Here is a 19,292-nt window from a genome sequence, read left to right on the forward strand (position 1 = left end):
TACTACTATGGGTTGCTTCATTAGAAAGAATGTAATGTAATCCTCATTGATTGGTCACTGTCAAATGACCCATGCATTGGTATACAGCTGTGTCAAGGAAGCATGTCAGAGCCAATCAGAAAGATCAAGAATTACCCTACATGTTGATTAATATATCTACAAAAACAAAAACTAAATGATCCGATAAGTAGGTAAGGGTTAATTTAGCATGGCTTTGTTCCCGGCACTTGTCTGGCACGATGGGGGGATGAATTGCAGAATTGAATGTCACTGGCCCCAGCGACACCCACATCCTGTAAATGAATATTTTTAAAAATTACGGGATGTGGGCTTCGCTGGCTAGGCCAGCATTTATTGCTCATCCCAAAATGCCCTTGAGAAGGTGGTGGTGAGCTGCCTTCTTGAACCACTGCAGTGTCTGTGGTGTAGGTATGCCCTCAACGTGCTGTTAGGGAGGGAGTTCCAGGATTTTGACCCAGTCTGTTCAATTCTGGATGCTCAATACATGATTCTCTAGTCCTTGCTCCCGATTTAATTTACCTTATGTTTCATTCATGAGTAGATTTTAAGGGTACTCGATTAGGTGGCAGATTGGAGATTTAATTGCAATTTGCACACAATACTCTATCACGCTTAGCAAAATCTGCCCAGTGCTGCTGCAGAATTTATTTTTAAACATTTTAGTGATAAGAGCACTTAGAAATAAGGCTCCAAGCTTAAGTCCCCAGGATGCTTGCCACTCAAATCTCTTAGTTCTAGGTCTCAGCCACTTGATGAACTAGATCAGGTTTGTCCAGTCTTGTCGCTCGGGCAGGGGGGGGGCCACATTTGCATTTTTTCTCACTCAAAGGGCTGATGAGCAAATTTCAGAAAGACAAGGTTTGGCACAACATTAACATGAATTTCAAAAAAAAAGTTGAGGGATTATGAGAAACAATTCCTGAGCAAAAGTAAAGCAATGTCCTAACAATAAATTGTTATGTTAAAAAGGAGTAATTCATAAAAATGACCAGAGTGTGAAAGGGTCAGAGTGTGTGTGTGGCTCACTCCCAGCCTCAGGGTGCTCACTCACTGACCCTCACCCACTGTGAGTAGCTGTGTGTGTATATGTGTTGGTGTGTGGGGATGACACTCCCACACACCCGCACGCGCACACACACACACTCTCTCTCACTCCCACATACTCACTCTTTCACTCCCACACACACACTCTCACTCTCTCTCTCGCTCTGAAATACACTCACACACTCACTCCCATGTACACTCCCACACACACTCTCTCACTCCAACAAATGCACACACACACACACTCTCTCTCTCTCGCTCCAACATACACTCACTCTCTCATTCCCACATACACTCACTCACACTCACTCTCTTACTTCAACCTACGCACACACTTGCACACACACACACACATACACTCTCACTCCCACAAACGCTCACCCTCTCATTCCTACATACACTCACACACACTCACTCTCTCACTCCCACATACTTACCATGGCACCATCTCCTTCCTGGGCCCGCAGCAACTTCGGCTTCCTGGGGCTGCTGCAACTTCAACCTCCTGGGCCTGCTAAAACTTCACACTCCTAGGCCTGCCAAAGCTTTGCCCTCCCCGAGCTCCAGCCCTGCTGCATCCTGGCACCCCGGGCTCCATCCCCGACGTATCTTTGTTACCCTGGCTCCAACCCCACCGCAACTTTGCTCCCCAGGTTCCAACCTCGCCACAGTTTCACTCCCCAGGCTCCATCCTTACCTCACCTTCGCTTCCCTTGGGGCTGGCAACCCTCAGCTGCTGCCGGCGTTCGCTGCTCCTCTACAATCAGAGACTGTTTCTCTCTCATTTGCTGCCGATAGGCTCAGTAGTGAGCCTATCAGCAGCAAACGTGGGAAAGGAACAGCCTGTGATTGGAGGAGCAGCCCCTTGCAAAATCTTGAAATTCACTTACCTGCATTTTGAACTTACAGGCCAGTCTTACTGGCTTTGGAACATTGGCTCTGCAGGCCACATTGAGGGGTTTCACAGGCTGCAGCCGCCAGTTGGACAAGCCTGAACTAGAGTATCCCTTTAGTACTCCATTTCATGGTGTTTCAAATATGATGTACTGGTAGCCATGAAGAGGTATTAACAGGGATTACAGATACATTTATAGCTCAGACCTGTCTACACTCAAGTCAGTGTTAGCATAGTTGGAGCATTCTTCCATCTAAGTCAATAAGTTATAAATTCAAGTCTCAATCCAGAGATTTGAGCACAAAGTTTAAACTGATATTTTGGTGCAGCACTGAGGGAGCATGGCACTGATTTTTTATGAGATATTAAACCAAGGCCCCATTTTCTGTCTTAGGTAGACATAACAGTTCCCAGAGCACTAAATAAAGAATATGTTGTCCCCAGGGGAAGTGCTAAGCAAGAGACAGAGGGAAAATCAGTGACTTTCTTTGCTGTACTGTGCTCACAAAACTCCCAAAGGCTAAACACAAGGAATAAATCTCCTGAGAAGGGACTTTTCCAAAATATTTATTTAAAAAAAGATAAAATTAATTGAAGATGCTGTTAATTTAAATGACATCAGAACATTATGTTGATTGCAGTGTTGGAGGTGGTGAGTTGTTTGACAGAATCATTGATGAAAACTATAATCTGACAGAACTGGATACGATCATCTTTGTCAAGCAGATCTGTGAAGGTGTTCAATACTTACATCAACATTATGTCCTTCACTTAGATCTTAAGGTATGTTTTATATCCATAGACACTCCTCCATTCTAAATCCACTACTGAATGATCTTTTATTTAACCAATTTTGTTTATATGAAAATTCACAATTTGTGAATTTGAACTTTATTTTTAATTGTCTGTCTTGTTACTGTAAACTAGTCATAGAGTCATGCAATCATGGAATGGTGGTGTGGTAATCTGAGGCGTAATACACCTTTAAGAGAGTGTGAGCAGATTGACCACATGACTGTAAGATCCAATAGCTATGTAGTCTGGGCGACCAGGTTAATGTTAATCTAGAATAGGGTCTGACTGGAGAAGCACACATCATGTTAATGCTCTGTTGTTTGTGTAAATAAAATAGTATGTGCTTCATTTCACATTGGTCTCTGCATCTGCCGTATATTGTAATTGACTCGCCTGCTGACAGATAAGTGTGCAACCGGTTCGCAAGCAAAGTGACCTATAGTTAAAACATAACAGGTGGCAACATAGAAGGAGGCCATTTGGTCCATCCAGTCTGTGCCAACTCTCTGCAAGAAAAGCTCACGTAGACCCACTTCCTCAACTTTCCCCGCAATCCTGCAATTCTTTTTCTCTTTGGATAATTATTCAATTCTCTTTTGAAGGCCCGATTCAATCTGCTTCCATCACACTTTCAGGCGGTGCATTCCAGATCCAAACCACTCACTGTGTAAAAAGGTTTCTCCTGTTGCTCCTTTTGCCAATCACCTTAAATCCTTCCGCCTACAAGAACAGTTTCTCCATATCTACTCCAGATTCCTCATGATTTTCTGCAGGTGAGGCGGTGGCATAGTGGCAACATCACTGGACCAGTAATGCAGAGACCCAGGCTAATACCCTGGGGACACAGGTTAAATTCCACCATGGCAGCTGATCGAATTTAAATTCAATCAATTAATTTTTTAAAAATCTGGAATTGTAAGTAGGTGTCAATAATGATGCCAAATGAATGTTGTAAAAACCCATCTGGTTCACTAACGTCCTTTAGGGAAGGAAATCTGCTGTCCTCACTTGGTTGGCCATGTGACTCCAGAGCCACAGCAATGTGGTTGACTCTTAACTGCCCTCTGAAATGGCCCACCAAACTACTCAGTTGTACAAAACTGCTACAGAAAATTCAAAAAGGAATAAAACCTAAAGGTATAAAGACATTGACCTAGGCACCGAAAACGACAAACGCAAACCCTGTCGACCCTGCAAAGTCCTCCTTATTAACATTTGTCCAATAGGTGATGGACTATAGTGGCTCAGTAGCACCACTACTGACCAAACTGGCCAAGTCCTAAAGGACATATCTGCCAGCCTGGGCCTGCAGCAGGTGGTGAGGAAACCAACAAGAGGGAAAAACCTATTTGACCTCACCCTCACCAATCTACCTGTTGCAGATGCATCTGTCCATGACAGTGTTGGTAGGAATGACCGCCACTCAGCCCAGATTTAGAAGCATAAAATTGGGCATCCATGAGGCCCTCCGAAATGGCCCACCAAACTACTCAGTTGTACAAAACTGCTACAGAAAATTCAAAAAGGAATAAAACCTAAAGGCTTAAAGACATTGACTTAGGCACCGATAAAGACAAATGCATACCCTGTCGACCCTGCAAGGTCCTCCTTATTAATATTTGTTCTATAGGCTAGTGGGCCATCACTAGCAGCAGAATTAAATTCAGCCACAATCTGTAATCTCATGGCCCAGCATATCTCCCACTCTACCATTACCATCAAGCCAAGGAATCAACCCTGGTTCAATGAATAGCACAGGAGGGCATTCCAGGAGCAGCACCAGGCATACCTAAAATTGAGGTGTCAACCTGGTAAAACTACAACACAGGACTACTTGCATGCCAAACAGCAGAAGCAGCAAGTGATAGACAGAGCTAAGACAAAAGACAAGGCTGAAATGTTTGCAACTATCTTCAGCTAAAAGTGCTGAGTGGATGATCCATCTCCGCCTCCTCCTGAAGTTCCCAGCATCACATGCCAATTTTCAGCCAATTTGATTCACTCCATGTGATAGCTGAAGGCACTGGATACTGTAAAGGTTATGGGCCCTGACATCCCAGCAATAGTGAAGATTTGTGCTCCATAACCATCTGCGCCCTTAGCCAAACTGTTCACTACAGCTACAACACTGGCATCTACCTGACAATGTGGAAAATTGTCCAGGTATGTTCTGTTCACAAAAATCAGGAAAAATCCAATCCAGTCAATTACTGCCCAATCAGCCTCCTCTCGATCGTGAGCAAAGTGATGGAAGGTGTCATCGACAGTGCTTACAAGAGGCACCTACAAAGGAATAACCTGCTCACTGAAGCATAGTTTGGGTTTTGCCAGGGCCACTCAGCTCCTGACCACATTACAGCCTTGGTTCAAACATGGACAAAAGAGCTTAACTCAAGAGGTCAGGTGAGAGCCTTTGACTGGTGTGGCATCAAGGAGCCCTGGCAAAATTGAAGTCAAAGGGAATCAAGAAAAATTCTTCATTGGCTGGAGTCATACCTGGCACAAAGGAAGATGGTTGAGGTTTCGGGGGTCAATCACCTCAGTTCCGGTACATCATTGCAAGAGTTCCTCAGGGTAGTGTACTAGGCCCAAACATCTTCAGCTGCTTCATCAATGACCTTCGCTCTATCATAAGGTTAGAAGTAAGGATGTTCGCTGATGATTGCACAATGTTCATCTCCATTCGCGACTCCTCAGATACTGAAGCGGTCCATGTTCATATGCAGCAAGACCTGGATAATATTCAGGTTTGGGCTGGTAAATGGCAAGTAACATTCACATCACACAAGTGCCAGGCAATGACCATCTCCAACAAGAGAGAAACTAACCATTGCCCCTTGACATTCAATGGCATGACCATTGCTGAAACCCTCACTATCAACATTGTGGGGGTCGCCATCGACCAGAAACTGAACTGAATCAGCCATATAAATACTGTGGCTATAAGAGCAGGACAGAGGCCAGAAATTCTACAGAGTAAATCTCTTCCTACTTCCCAAAGCCTGTCCACCATCTACAAGGCACAAGTCAGGAGTGTGATGGAATACTCTCCACTTGCCACTTGCCTGGATCAGTGCAGCTCCAACAACACTCAAGAAGCTCAATACCATCCAGGACAAAGCTGCCCACCTGATTGGCCACCTTAAACATTCACTTCCTCCACCTATGACACACAATGGCAGCAGTCTGTACCATCTACAAGATGCACTGCAACAACTCACCAAGACTTCTTAGTCAGCACGTTCCAAATCTCTACCACTTAGAAGGACAAGGGCAGCAGATACATTGAAACACCACTACCTGCAAGTTCCTCTCTAAGCCACACACCATCCTGACTTGGAACTAATTCATCGTTACTTCACTGTTGCTGGATCAAAATTGTGGAACTCCCTTCTTAACAGCCTTATAGGCATCTCTACATCAGATTAACTGCAGCTGTTCAAGGCAGTGCCTTACCACCACCTTCACAAGGGCATGCAAGGATGGACAACAAATGCTGACATTGCCTGCAATGCCCAAATCCCATGTAGGAATAAAAAAAACCCTTTCTAATGCCTTCACACCCATCCTAAAATGTGGTGCCCAGAATTGGACATAATACTCCAGTTGAGGCTAAACCATATAGTCTCTCCTCATTTTTATCAAAATGAATCACTTCATTCTTCTCTGCATTAAATTTCATCTGCCACCTATCTGCCCTTTCCACCAGCCTGTGTGTCTTCTTGAATTCTATCACTATCCTCCTCACTGTTCACAATACTTCCAAGTTTTGAGTCACCTACAATTTTTAAAAATTGTGCCCTGAACATCCAAGTCTCAGCCATTAATATAGATCAAGAAAAGCAGTGATCCTAATATCTACCTCTGGGAAACTCCACTATATACCTTCCTCCAACTCATGGAACAACTGTTTGCCACTACTCTGCTTCCTGTCACTCAGCCAATTTGGTATCCATGCTGCCACTGTTCATTTTATTCCATGTGCTTGAACTTAGCTGACCAAACGCCTTTTGGGAGTCGACGTACACCACATTAACTGCATTACCCTCCATTAACCATTACTCTCTGTTTCCTGTCACTCAGCCAATTTCATAATCACTTTTGTCCCTTTTTTTTTCCACGAGTTATAAATTTGCTCACAAGTCTGTTGTGTGGTACTTTCTCAAATGTCTTTTGGAAGTCTATGTACACCACATCAACACCATCACCCTAATCAATCCTCTCTGTTACCTCATAAGAAAACTCCAGCAAGTTAGTTAAATACGATTTGCCCTTAATACATTTGTGCTGGCTTTCCTTAATTAACATTTCTCTAAGTGACTGTTAATTTTGCCCTGAATTATTGTTTCTAAAAGCTTTTGCACCTGAGGTTCTAATGACTGGCCTGCAGTTACTGGGCTTATCCTTCCACCTCCTTTTGAACAAGGGTTTAACATTTGCAATATCATGGTTAAGGATTGATTTTTATAACTTAAAAGGGTGTTGTTCCACTACATAAAATGAGTTCAGCTTTTCTCAGTTGAACTCTTTCAGATAAGCTTTGTTTTTAAAAATGAGCTTTTTACATTAAAAATGAAATTGATATTAAATACAAGTCAGTTTAGCTGTCAATGCTATGGATGAGAGATAATTTCCTTAAAGGCAGATACCTCCACAGAGTGGTAAGAAAAAGCTTCATACCATCCATTCAGCACACAGTAAGTTCATGAATTCCACACGGGCACACATGGGCAATATGCTTTCTGAGTCAGGGAAAACCGACATTTAGGTCATCCCAGGTCTCTTGCAACCAATCAGTAGTAAAGTGCCAAGAGCTTTGGCTCTCGGCTGGGAAAATGGGACAGGAAGTTGCATAACAAAAAAGGAAAAATAACTAATTAATTTTAAAAAGCAGTTAAAATGTTCTTGTATAGGATAATCATTGGATTGTACTGCTTTTTTGAGTAATCATGTGATGCATGAACAAAGTTAGTGGCTTGAAACTTCTGCTTATACTATGATCTGTGTTTTCACGAAAATGCCTTCCCTTGTGTCCCACAGCCAGAAAATATTTTGTGTGTAAACAACATAGGAAATCAGATCAAAATTATTGACTTTGGTCTGGCTAGAAGGTAAGAACTACACCAGTTTAATTATAGATTATTTGATTCAAGCATTCTAAAGTGAAATAAATCTAAAAGCCAACATTAGCCCAGTTCACTGATAAATCGTTGTCAAAATGTCAAAAATAAATCAATATTATAGATTTTACAAACACCTATGAGCTTCACAATTCAGATTATATGAACACTGTCTGGTATGGGACTGAGATATACTGACTGAGATGGTCCCATGTTTGAACCTTGTCTCATATTGAATGAAGGTGGGTACCAGAAACATTAAAGTTGGCATCATTGCTTCGAAGCAAGACAAAAGAAAATTCAGGCAGGATTCCTTGTCCTGGTCGCCATCTAGTGACTGATATTGGAAAGTGGACATATATGATTGAGGATAGAATCAGGGTTGGCAATGATGCCCCTGCAGTCACATAGTCTGCCCACATTGTCAACAGTCACAACTGAATAGCTATGGAGGAGGGGAGAAATAAAATAACATTTTCTGTGCAATGTGTTGATTCAATCTGCGTGTATGAAATTTCCATTGGCTGCAGTGTCACTGTGCTGCAATTATGTTTTCACTCTCTGCCTCTGATCAAACGACCCCAGTTGTGGCAAATATAAACAGTTTTCACGAGCACAACTTCAAATCTGGGTCACCACTTTGGGACTGGCTGTTGGCAAGTGGAACTCTCTTAAAAACACTTTCAGCACTGTAGATCTTCCCTGGCAGGTGGGCAAAAGACTCTACTTCAATTTTCCTAGGCACTGCATTATTAAAGTCATGATTGGAACTTTAGAGCAATCATTTTAAGTTGTTGCTGAACTTATCCCACAATATCAAAGCGGTGAATTAGCAGAATGGAAACTTGCATATCTGACTGGACTGCTGCCAAAGACGCGATTCAGGAATATAAAAGGGACATAAATGTCAGATCCTTCATATTACAACTATCTTCATGGAAAAAATGTTTATCAAACTTGAGGCATTTGCTTCCAAACTATAACATTCAAGATATAAATCACTTTGATCAAAACAGGATTAACAAAACTTGTTTCAGTTATGGCAAAGTACAAAACAAAAATCACCCCATTTGCAATGTGCTTCCTTCCTTGTGTAACTCACTCTTCTCCAGCTGATTAATGGAAGTTATTTCAAGGCCCCTCCCAATGTCAATCTGTGAGCATCTTTCAGCAATACTTACTTTCTAATTTTATCTGTTTGGCTTTAGTCAGAATTCAGAATATGATTTGTGGGGAGCAGGGACTGCAGCCTGGACCCTATCACCTCAGTGGTGCAGTAGTGGAGCACCAAGGTGTTTTCCTGTTTTCTTCAATTCCGCTTTATTACAACAATGGGTTGCTTAGGGAGCAGCAGGAGGAATTATTAAAATACACAGAGCGGATCTGACTATTAATGGTTGCTTAAACAAATCTCTTCTTTTTATAGGTATAAGCCAAGAGAGAAACTGAAAGTTAATTTTGGTACTCCAGAGTTCCTTGCTCCAGAAGTGGTGAATTATGATTATGTTTCATTCCCCACAGACATGTGGAGTCTGGGCGTCATCACCTATATGCTGTATGTATCCAGTTCTTCGCAGAGAATCTTCTATCTCAGATAACTTACAGGGTTCATGTTCAGAAGTGACTTAAGATTAAAATTGGTGAATCAATCAATATAACAGTGGAGACAGGGGAAAGACTATTACACCTATACTGTCAGAACAGATAAGTTCTTTTAAATATGTACTTTAGCGTTGGTGTCCCAAAGAGACAAGCAGCATCAGGAATTCTAGCCATACAAAGAGTTTCTTTGGTATGACCAGTTCCAAGATCCACATGATGGATGAGCTCACTGAACTAGGTCACATAGAAGAGGAGTGAGGTATCATTGCTTACTGTCACTCATTTTATTCAATGTCTTCATCTATGATGCATTGGATAAGATAACAAGGAGAATATTGGATTGTCTATTCCAGTCTTTCTGAAAGAATTGCAGTACTCCTTTTCACAGAATTACCCGGGGAACAACTGCATTCTATTAACCACCTTCATTTTAGCTTCCACCTTAATTCAAAACTCAATACAAAATTTTAAGTTAAAAATTAAGGATATTAAGTGCTTTTACCTTCCTGGTTTGCTGTATGTGAATACTTCAATGTGATTGGTTCCTTGCCTGTTTGCTCATGTCACTGCTGTTGAATCCCCTTGACTTGACGCCAGATTTAAACTGCCATCAAGAGAGGAGGAAACCACACCACAGAGATTGCTAGGTTTTGTGGGCAGGTTTCTTTGAGGTTGGCAATGAATGGCCTTGCTTCGTCACTGATCACAAAATCCAGGCCTCTGACTTTTCTACCAGTGGCAAGATTAATTGGAACAGTGGAGCGTAGAAACACTGTTCATGAGGTCACAGGAAAATAAATTCAAGTATCAGCAAAAGGTGAAAGACATCAGTAAATGGTACTGTACAAATACCTCCTTTTTTTAATATTGACGGGCATAGCTAGGCAATTCAGTAGAATACAGAAATGTTACTGTTCCACTGTGGTAGAAATCAGTTTCCGTTATGTGCAGTTTGTGTAATGACACCGTTAATGCCACGTTTGCCTTAGGTTCTAATTTTCATATAATCAGATAATTCTTAGTGTACTTCTTTATAGAAATGGATGGTATTAAGATTACAGTCAGGTTTTACTAGTTTCTGTGGAAAGCTAATTTTGTGATCCAACGTGGCTGCTACAGAGTGAAACCCCCCTGTAGTCGGGGCTGTGTCATATGCAACTGCAGCTTAAGTACAAAAATAGTACGCAAATGAAGCCAGGAATCCAGTCCCTCCTCAGTCATTTCATGCACTTGTGCACAAATAAAATGACTTTGTTTGCTGATAACAATTCAGCAGCTGTTAAGCTAGGCAGTGCTAGTGAAAGCAAAGGGCCACCCAATGGAAAGACCTATAAATCTTCATGTGACTTCACCGTGTAGTCTCTAGTTGTAATGGATGTTGAGCAACTGGAGTGCTGCTTGGGCATTGCAGCCACATATTATGGGGGGAGCTGGTTTCAGGCCTTTGCACCCTATTATACAGATGCTTGTATCCAATCCAGATCACCCTTTTTTTATTCATTCATGGGCATTGCTGGCTAGGCCAGCATTTATTGCCCATCCCTAATTGCCCTTGAGAAGGCAGCTCACCACCACCTTGGTTTGAAATGTTTATTTTGTGGCAGTTTTTATGTTTGCATTATAGCTAAGTGGATTCTATGATGATTAGTGACAGAGGAAAGGTAAGGTGTTAGACTGTAACTGCAACTTCATTCCTGCATTCACCAATGGTCCATTAGCTGGACGTTGAGGGAGTGGAATCCCTTTCGGATCTTCAGTAACTTCCCAAATGCAACAATGGACAGCAAACTGCAAGATGTTGAAATATGTCCAGCCATAGTCTGGAAGGAGTCAGATGTGTAAATATTCATTACCACAGTCACCTTCACAGCTACTGGCAATGCAATTCTTGCCCTGCTCGGAGTTTGCCGTAGAGGCTGTAGCAGCTGGAAGATTTCAGTAAGGGTACTTTTACTGAAGCACAAACATCGCATATATTGTTCCTCACTGAGGTTCATGTAGGAGAACTGCACCCTGTATGTCCTGGGTGCATATGGCTGCCTGCTGACAGCTCTTAAACCCTCTTCCCCCTTCTTGTAGTTTGTCCTGCTTTGTGTGGTCTCTGTTTATTCTTTCAAGTCATGCTGTATTTCAAGGGGAATGGTTACTAATGCTCCCATATCCAGATGCAATTGGTTTGTGCAGAAGCCTCAAAGAAAGCAAAAACTCCTTGAGAACCTGCCACACCAATCCCTGCAGAAGGGATTGCTGAAAATACTCAGCAGGTCTGTCAGCATATGTGGAGAAAGAATCAAATTTCAGGTCAATGACCTTTCAACAAGAACTAGAAAACGTGAGATGTCACGGGTTTCAAGGAAGTAAAGGAGGGTAAGGAAAAGGGGGAGAGGGTGGAAAGAACAATAGGGAAGGGCTATGTCAGGGTGGCAGCAAAGATTAAATAACAAAAAGGATGATGGCGCAAAGCAAAAGGAGATGGTAATGAGAACCTTAAAAGGTGGGTCTAAAAGAGGTGAAAATGGGAAAAGCAGAATTATTACCAAGGCCAGGGTTTTATGGCCCCTCCTGCCTGGTGGGATATTATGGGCCAAATTGAATTGAGATTTAAATGGCGCGTCACATCTGCAATTATGTAAAGCATTTGTGGATTTGTACCAACAGCCAAAATAAATCAATCAGCAACTAACCGATAAGCAAGATGATCCCTTTAAATAATGCTGGCATAGGGGGTCCTTCCGGATGCTGAACATATGTTCAGCTGTGCAACATTAAAGAGAGTGTGAGCTGATTGTCGAGTTCTAAAATGGCACTGTCAGTGTCATATCAGCATTGCACGCTAATTGACATCATGATCTGCCTGCTCTGCATACATCCAGTGGCTATTCACTGCATGCACGCTAACTCCCTCACCAGTATGGTGTTCGGTGAAACTTGCTCCAAGTATGCGTGCACACTCCAGGCACCATTTTGATCCCCAAATAGCAACCACAGTGGCCAAATAGCTGGTACTACTGATCCCAATATCAGACCAAACCATTTTTATGAGCTGTTAAAAATAAATAAAATTGTTGATTCTCTGCACATCATAGCTGATGAATGTTTACTTTTACAGGGTGAGTGGCCTGTCCCCTTTCCTGGGCGATCATGACACTGAAACCATGAACAATGTTATCAATGCAAACTGGGACTTTGATGCAGAAGGATTTGAAAATGTGTCTGAAGAAGCAAAAGAATTTGTTTCGAACCTCCTTGTGAAAGAGAAGAGGTATGACAAATAAAATATAACTGCCCTCACAGTGATTTCCACATTTAAATTCAAGTTAGTGCTGTGTTTGTGTCAGTGATGAGGTATTTCAGGTTATGTCAGTTCTATAGCCTCCAAGATAAATTTCTTCAGTCTCCTAAGTCTACAAGTTACTATGTATGACTACTCCAAAAAAAAAGAGTTACAAGAACAAATTCTTAAAAGATAATAGATAAATGTCTGGATACAAAGAACATTTCTTCATTTTGGAAGTTTTGCCAATGATCTGAGCAAAAGAAAAGCATTTCTTTTGAATGCTGGCATGAAACGCAAACAGCATGTTAAATGGAAATCCTGTGAACAAAGTAGGCTTCCCTCTAGGTAATAAGTAAAAATAATCTGGTAGAAACTAATGATTTATGTTCAAAACATAAAAGGACTGGGTCTTTTCCCCTTTGCTTTTCTTATAATGGAACCACTTATTACTCCAAAAAAGACTATTTGAAATAAGTTCTTTCATTGTAACACAACCACTGGAGTTTGTTTTATCTGTTCATTATTTTGGAAATTTCAATTTTCCACTTGTGTTTTCAATAGGTGATGTGTTTGTTAAAGAATCCTTTCAGAATTGCAGATGTTGTTCAGCACTGAAATCAGACTTAAAAAAAGGGGAGTTTCAACATTTTTCCTCATTGGTTTGAAAGGAATGGACAAACAGTTAAAATGTAGCTGTTCCATTTTGCACCACCACACCAATGCCATATTTTAACACTGCTGGTTTTGGTGACAGATGAGGTTTTGCCAGTCTCCAGCAGGAGCCTCAATAATAAATGCAAATTGGGATCCCATGTTGGACATGGCACACTAATGGCATTTTAATAGCTCCTAGCTAAGTGGCCATGGTTCCCCAGCCAGAGCTGTTATGAAGCCAACAAGGTTAATTAAGGTAAAATTTTAAAAAAATCTTTCCTCAGTGGGGCCAAGAGCAGGCATTCTCCTGATCACCTGGGCTCCCCCTTTTCCCAGCAGCAAGAACCTCAAACCACCCCCACCCACTCCTGGAGTTCCCTGGCTGTCAACAACTTTTTCTTTGGTACGGGCAAGTGATTCTGGACCATCCAATCTTGATCCCTCTGCAGACACTTTCTACCCAAAATGGGTGACAGCCTGCTGGTGGGATTCAACTGAGGCCCAACATGTAAAATCTGCCAGGCATCCAATGAGATCTCTCCCCTGGGATTGCTGACCACTCTTGCTGGGAGTTAAAATTGTCCCACTGAGTGTGGCACCTCTACAGGAATCAATGTATCACTTTTCAAATGAAGGGCAAGAATCTTTAACTGCATCTCTATTTTGCTGACTTTGAGGCAAGCGAGACAAGAGCATGCTAATACCAAAACCAAGGAAAGGACATGTTAAACAAATCTCCATTTACTTCTGCAATGTTCTTTACATTACAAAATTGCTAGTATATATTTGCCTCCAATGCTAATACTGCATATTTTCAACATTACTAGTAGCAGATTCAGTGCAGCACAGTGTCTGAAACACAGCTGGCTTAACAATTTACCAGAAAAAGCAAAGAAGTGTAGGGTTCGACTCAAATCTCAAGTGATGCTGCGGAAGTACATTGCACAGCGCTTATGGAAGGTAATATGTTGATTTGCTGTCATTTAAGTGATTTTGATTCCTGTGTAATATTCAGTAAACCCTGTGCAACATGCTTATATGATTTACAAACAATCAATTCATAGTTCAGATCTGCAACCAATGTGAGATCGCCTGTGTATAAGAAACACCTAATGCCAGACCTGGATATCCTTCTTTTATAGGTGGGGCTGGATTAATCTTCTACATACTAAAACTGTCAGTAAATATTGAGGATAAAAGTCACTCTTGGGACAGGGTTTTCCAGCCCTGCCAGTGGTGGGTATCTTTGCGGATGGGATAGGAAAATTTGGAGAGCGGCCAAAAGTCAATTGACTTGATATACAATTATATGGCAAAAGAAGCAAGGGAGATATGAGGAAAAGCTTTTTCACACAGAGTGGTTGGGATCTGGAATGCACTGCTTGAGAGTGTGGTGGAGGCATAGAAACATAGAACATAGGAAATAGGAACAGGAGGAGGTCATTCAGCCCATCGAGCCTGCTCCAAAATTCAAACAGATCCTGGCTGATGATCTACCTCTACGCCATTTTCCCCACTATCCCCATCTCCCTTAATGTCATAAGTATCCAGAAATCTATCGATTTCTGTCTTGAACATGCTCAAAGATTGAGCTTCCACAGCCCTCTGATGTACAGAATTCCAAAGATTCACCACCCTCTGAGTGAAGAATAAGGGGCAGGCCATTTAAGACTGAGACTGTGTCCCCTGATTCTAGACTCACCAGCCAGGGGAAATACCCTATCCACATCTACCCTGTCACAGCCTGTAAGAATTTTGTAAGTTTCAATGAGATCACCTCTCATTCTTTGAAATTCTAAAGAATACAGGCCCAGTTTTCTAAATCTCTCCTCATAAGACAATTCTGCCATCCCAGGGATTAGTCTGGTGAACCTTTGTTGCACTCCCTCTATGGCCAGCACATCTTTCCTTAGATAAGGAGACCAAAACTGTACACAATACTCCAGGTGCAGTCTCACCGGGACTCTATACAAATGCAGCAATACATCTTTATTCCTATACTCAAATCTCATTGCGATGAAGGCCAACATACCATTTGCTTTCCTAATTGCTTGCTGCACCTACATGCTAGCTTTTAGAGACTCATGAACAAAGACACCCAGGTCCCTTTGGACATCAACACTTCCCAAACTCTGCCTTTCTGTTCTTTCTAGCAAAGTGGATAACTTAACAACTTATTCACATTATATTCCATCTGCCATGTTATTGGCCATTCACTTAGCCTGTCCAATGCCCCTTGAAGCCTCCTTGCATCCACGTCACAAGTTACATTCCCACCTAGTTTTGTGTTATCAAATTTGGAAACATTACATTTGGTTCCCACAACTAAACCCATTACATAGGTTGTGAACAGCTATGGGCCAAGTACTAGTACCCCAGTAGTAACAGCCTGCCATCCTGAGATGATGCATTTATTCCTACTGTTTTCTGTCCGTTAACCAATTCTTAATCCATAGCAGTATATTGCCTCAATCCTATGTGCTCTAATTTTGTTTGCTAACCTTCTGTGTGGGACCTTATTGAAAACCTTCTAAAAATCCAAATATACCACATACACTGGTTCACCATTGTCTATGCTACAAATAACATCTTCAAAAAACTCCAAGTTTGTCTAACAGTCCCCTTACTACTGATGTCAAACTAACAGGTCTGTAGTTCTCAGTTTTCTCTCTCCCTCTCTTCTTAAATAGAGGGGTTACATTTGGTACTTTCTAGTCTGCAGGAACCTTTCCAGAATCTTTGGAATTTTGAAAGATAACCACCAGTGCATCCACTATTTCTATAGCACCTCCTTCAACTCTGGGATGTAGCTCATCTAGTCCAAGGAATTTATCAACCTTCAATCCAATTCAGTTTTTGAGTACTGCTCTTTATTAACACTAATTTCTTTCAGTTCCTCGTTTTCCCAAGTCCCTTGGTTCTCTAGTATTTCTGAGAGATTTTCTGTATCTTCCTCCATGAAGACAGACACAAAGTAATTGTTTTGTTTCTCTGCCATTTCCCTATTCTCCATTATAAATTCTCCTGTCTCCGCCTGTAACGGGCCCACATTTGTCCTTGCTAATCTTTTCCTTTTCACGTACTTAAGGAAGTTTTAGTCTGCCTTTATGTTACTCGCTAGCTTGCATTCATATTCTCTTTTTCCTTTACCATCCTTTGCCGGATTCTAAATTGCTCCCAATCCTTGGGCTTACCACTTTTTTTTTTAACCTGAGGCAGGTTCAATGAAGGCATTTAAGAGGGAACCGGATCATGATCTGAAAAGGAAGAATGTGCAGGGCTATGGGGAGAAGGCCAGGGAATGACACTAGGTAAATTGCTCCTTTGGAGAACCAGCACCGACATGATGGGCCAAATAGCCTTCTGTGCTGTAACCATTTGTGATATTATTACAACCATCCACAGTAGTCAAAGATTTTCCTTCAATTGTTATAGAGAACGGTTGAGTTAAGGAATGGTGTCCACATTCTATTCTTTCTGCCCAACTTACTTTCTTCTTCAGGGATCAGGTGTACAGTTCCAGAGGTGCTAACAATCTCTAGTACTTCATCCAAGGGATTGTTCTTTATGTGTGAGCTATGCACTGAATCACATAGTGAACAGCACAACCCACCCTAATCTTATCTTTCCTTAATATAAACACATTTGAATTTTCCAACAGGGATCATAGGAAAATTGTACTTGTTAATCCACTCTGGCCTGGAACAGTGAGTGTTCCCATTGCTATCCCAGCCAAGATCAGCTGTTTAAGTCCATATTATGGATCAAACCTGTATTTCTTTTACAACACCAGGTGGTGTATCTACTCACCATGCCATCAGGCAAGCCTTGACTATTGTATTTCTCTTTCATTGTACAAATTGTACAAATTTATAAAATTAGTGGACTGAAAATCATATAGTATGTTGAATCCAGCAATCCAACTCTATTCTAACAAACCCCAGATATAATACGATAACAGCATTCTAATAGTAAAAATGCCTTTTATCTAAACGTGGTTTTCATTAGAATGTACTCCTTATATCGTTCCAAAGTCAGGAATTTATGAAAGCATTTACTATTTTCCAAATGAAATCTTATGAAATTAAAGCATACCATTTCAGAATTATTAAATATTAAAGTACCTGTGATGTGTAATTTCTCATCCAATTACCATTAAATTACTACAGTGAAGAGAAATTAAGAAGAGGCTAGATACTTGCCCATTTGGAGATGAAATTGTAGAGTGTAATGTCACAGGATGAGTAAGATGCCTCATAGTAAAAGAAAAGGGGCAGTGGGAGTGGGGGAGATGAGCGTGATGATCAAAATGCTATCATTAATGAGCCTACAAGCTAATCACTGCATTTTCATCTTTGTTCACAGAAAAATTATTATGCAGTTGCTGCTGTAAACAGGCTCAGGAAGCTCAACAAGCAAAATAATGATTAGCCTATCACTGAGACCCAAATACAGAAGAAATTGAGTCAACTGATAATTGAAAAATGAGCACATTATCATTAGAGGAGCAGAGGGTCAATGAATTTACTGTTGCCTGCATCCAGATGCTGCACTTTAAACATCTGATACTGTTCTTAATATTACAGCCAAAGTGATTGACAAAAGTAACAAATGTTACCCATAAACTGCAGAAACATGGCATGAGTTTTCCCACTTAGAGACTTAGCAGCAGTATCTTGACCACTCTAATGAAAAACAATTTCTTTAATTTCTACACAAAGTTATATTAGTGGATTACACAAATGAAAATTTAACCGAAAAATATACATATTTGACATGTTGACAAAATGTGAATCTGATAAGATTGTGTTCCAAAAAGCATGCCGTAACTCCGACTAGCGTCGGAAAGTGCTGGCCCACTGGAATTAGAAGAAATAAATGCATACTTACCTGGTTTTGAAAATTGCGTTGACACATCTGCTCACTGGAGCTGCTTGCGGCATGCATCGAAAGACTCTTTGCAGGCCCCAGTGAAGTTTAGCTCCAGGGGATTCATGGAGGCCATGCCATGCCCCCTTTTTTTACAGCATTTGCTGCTATACAGCAGGTAGTTTAAAGGCCAGGCAAATTGACAGGCCAGGGGAAGGTGAGTGCCGAAGGTAAAGTGCATAGCGTTTGGGGGGTGGGTTGGGGACGGCAGAGGTCCGGGAGGGGTGGCGGCGGGGGGGGGGGGGTGGGGAGGTGGTAGGAGGAAAGAGGTCGGAAGTCTGAGGAGATTGGGTTGGGGGGGGGGGCGGGGGGGGGGGGGCGGAGTCTGAGGTTAGGGCGGAGGACAGTCGAAGGTCCTGGGGGGGTGTCAGATGTCCATGGGAAGGAGAACTGAGGTCTGGGGTTGGGGGGGATCAGGGGAATGGGGAATCAGAGGGTGTAGGAGGTCGGGGAGTCCTGTGGGAAGGGGGGAATCCTGTGGGGTCGGCCTGGGTCTTTACAATAGTTACTTAAAAGTTAGAAGAGGTTTCAATTCTTCTAATTTTTTCTGAGTAACTATCAGTATAACCCCAGCGAACCGTCCAAAGTTTGCGATACAAGCCGCATTTTCAGATGGTTCTCAGCGCAGTGCACTTTTCCAGAGGAAGTGTGCACTTCTGGGCAATTGCTGTGCAAACCCTTATCTGGGAACTTCTTTGGTGTACACCCCAAATCTGTCACCGGGGAGCGCAGAAGTTTTGTTTCATTCTACAACGTAGCAAATAGCAACAAATTTTGAATGGTGTAAAGTGAAATGAAATCCCTTAAGGGATGAATCACAAGCAAACTAATTCTACATTAATGTTTTAGATTTTAAAAACATTTACACTTTATTTAAATATTTATGTTAATAAATGTACAGGAAGTCTTATACCTGATAATCAAAATATTACTACTGTGAATATCAAGCTGTAGT

At 41.7% G+C, this 19,292-nt stretch overlaps 1 protein-coding gene across 3 annotated transcripts in view; it reads left to right on the forward strand.

The window, feature by feature from the left end:
• Positions 1-18,311, forward strand: part of mylk3 (myosin light chain kinase 3) — an 80,263-nt gene extending 61,952 nt beyond the window's left edge. For 2 of the 3 annotated variants that reach the window (XM_078544353.1, XM_078544351.1), the window contains exons 8-13: positions 2,602-2,743; positions 7,796-7,866; positions 9,302-9,430; positions 12,587-12,739; positions 14,236-14,368; positions 17,774-18,311. In XM_078544353.1, the coding sequence (XP_078400479.1) occupies positions 2,602-2,743; positions 7,796-7,866; positions 9,302-9,430; positions 12,587-12,739; positions 14,236-14,368; positions 17,774-17,839 (694 nt within the window). In that variant the 3' untranslated portion in view covers positions 17,840-18,311. The remainder of the gene's footprint in view (positions 1-2,601; positions 2,744-7,795; positions 7,867-9,301; positions 9,431-12,586; positions 12,740-14,235; positions 14,369-17,773) is intronic. The other variant, XM_078544352.1, reaches the window with a different exon arrangement.
• Positions 18,312-19,292: the final 981 nt, after the last annotated feature.

This window comes from Cetorhinus maximus, chromosome 6 (assembly GCF_964194155.1).
Source record: "Cetorhinus maximus chromosome 6, sCetMax3.hap1.1, whole genome shotgun sequence".
In the NCBI taxonomy this organism is placed as follows: Eukaryota; Metazoa; Chordata; class Chondrichthyes; order Lamniformes; family Cetorhinidae; genus Cetorhinus; species Cetorhinus maximus.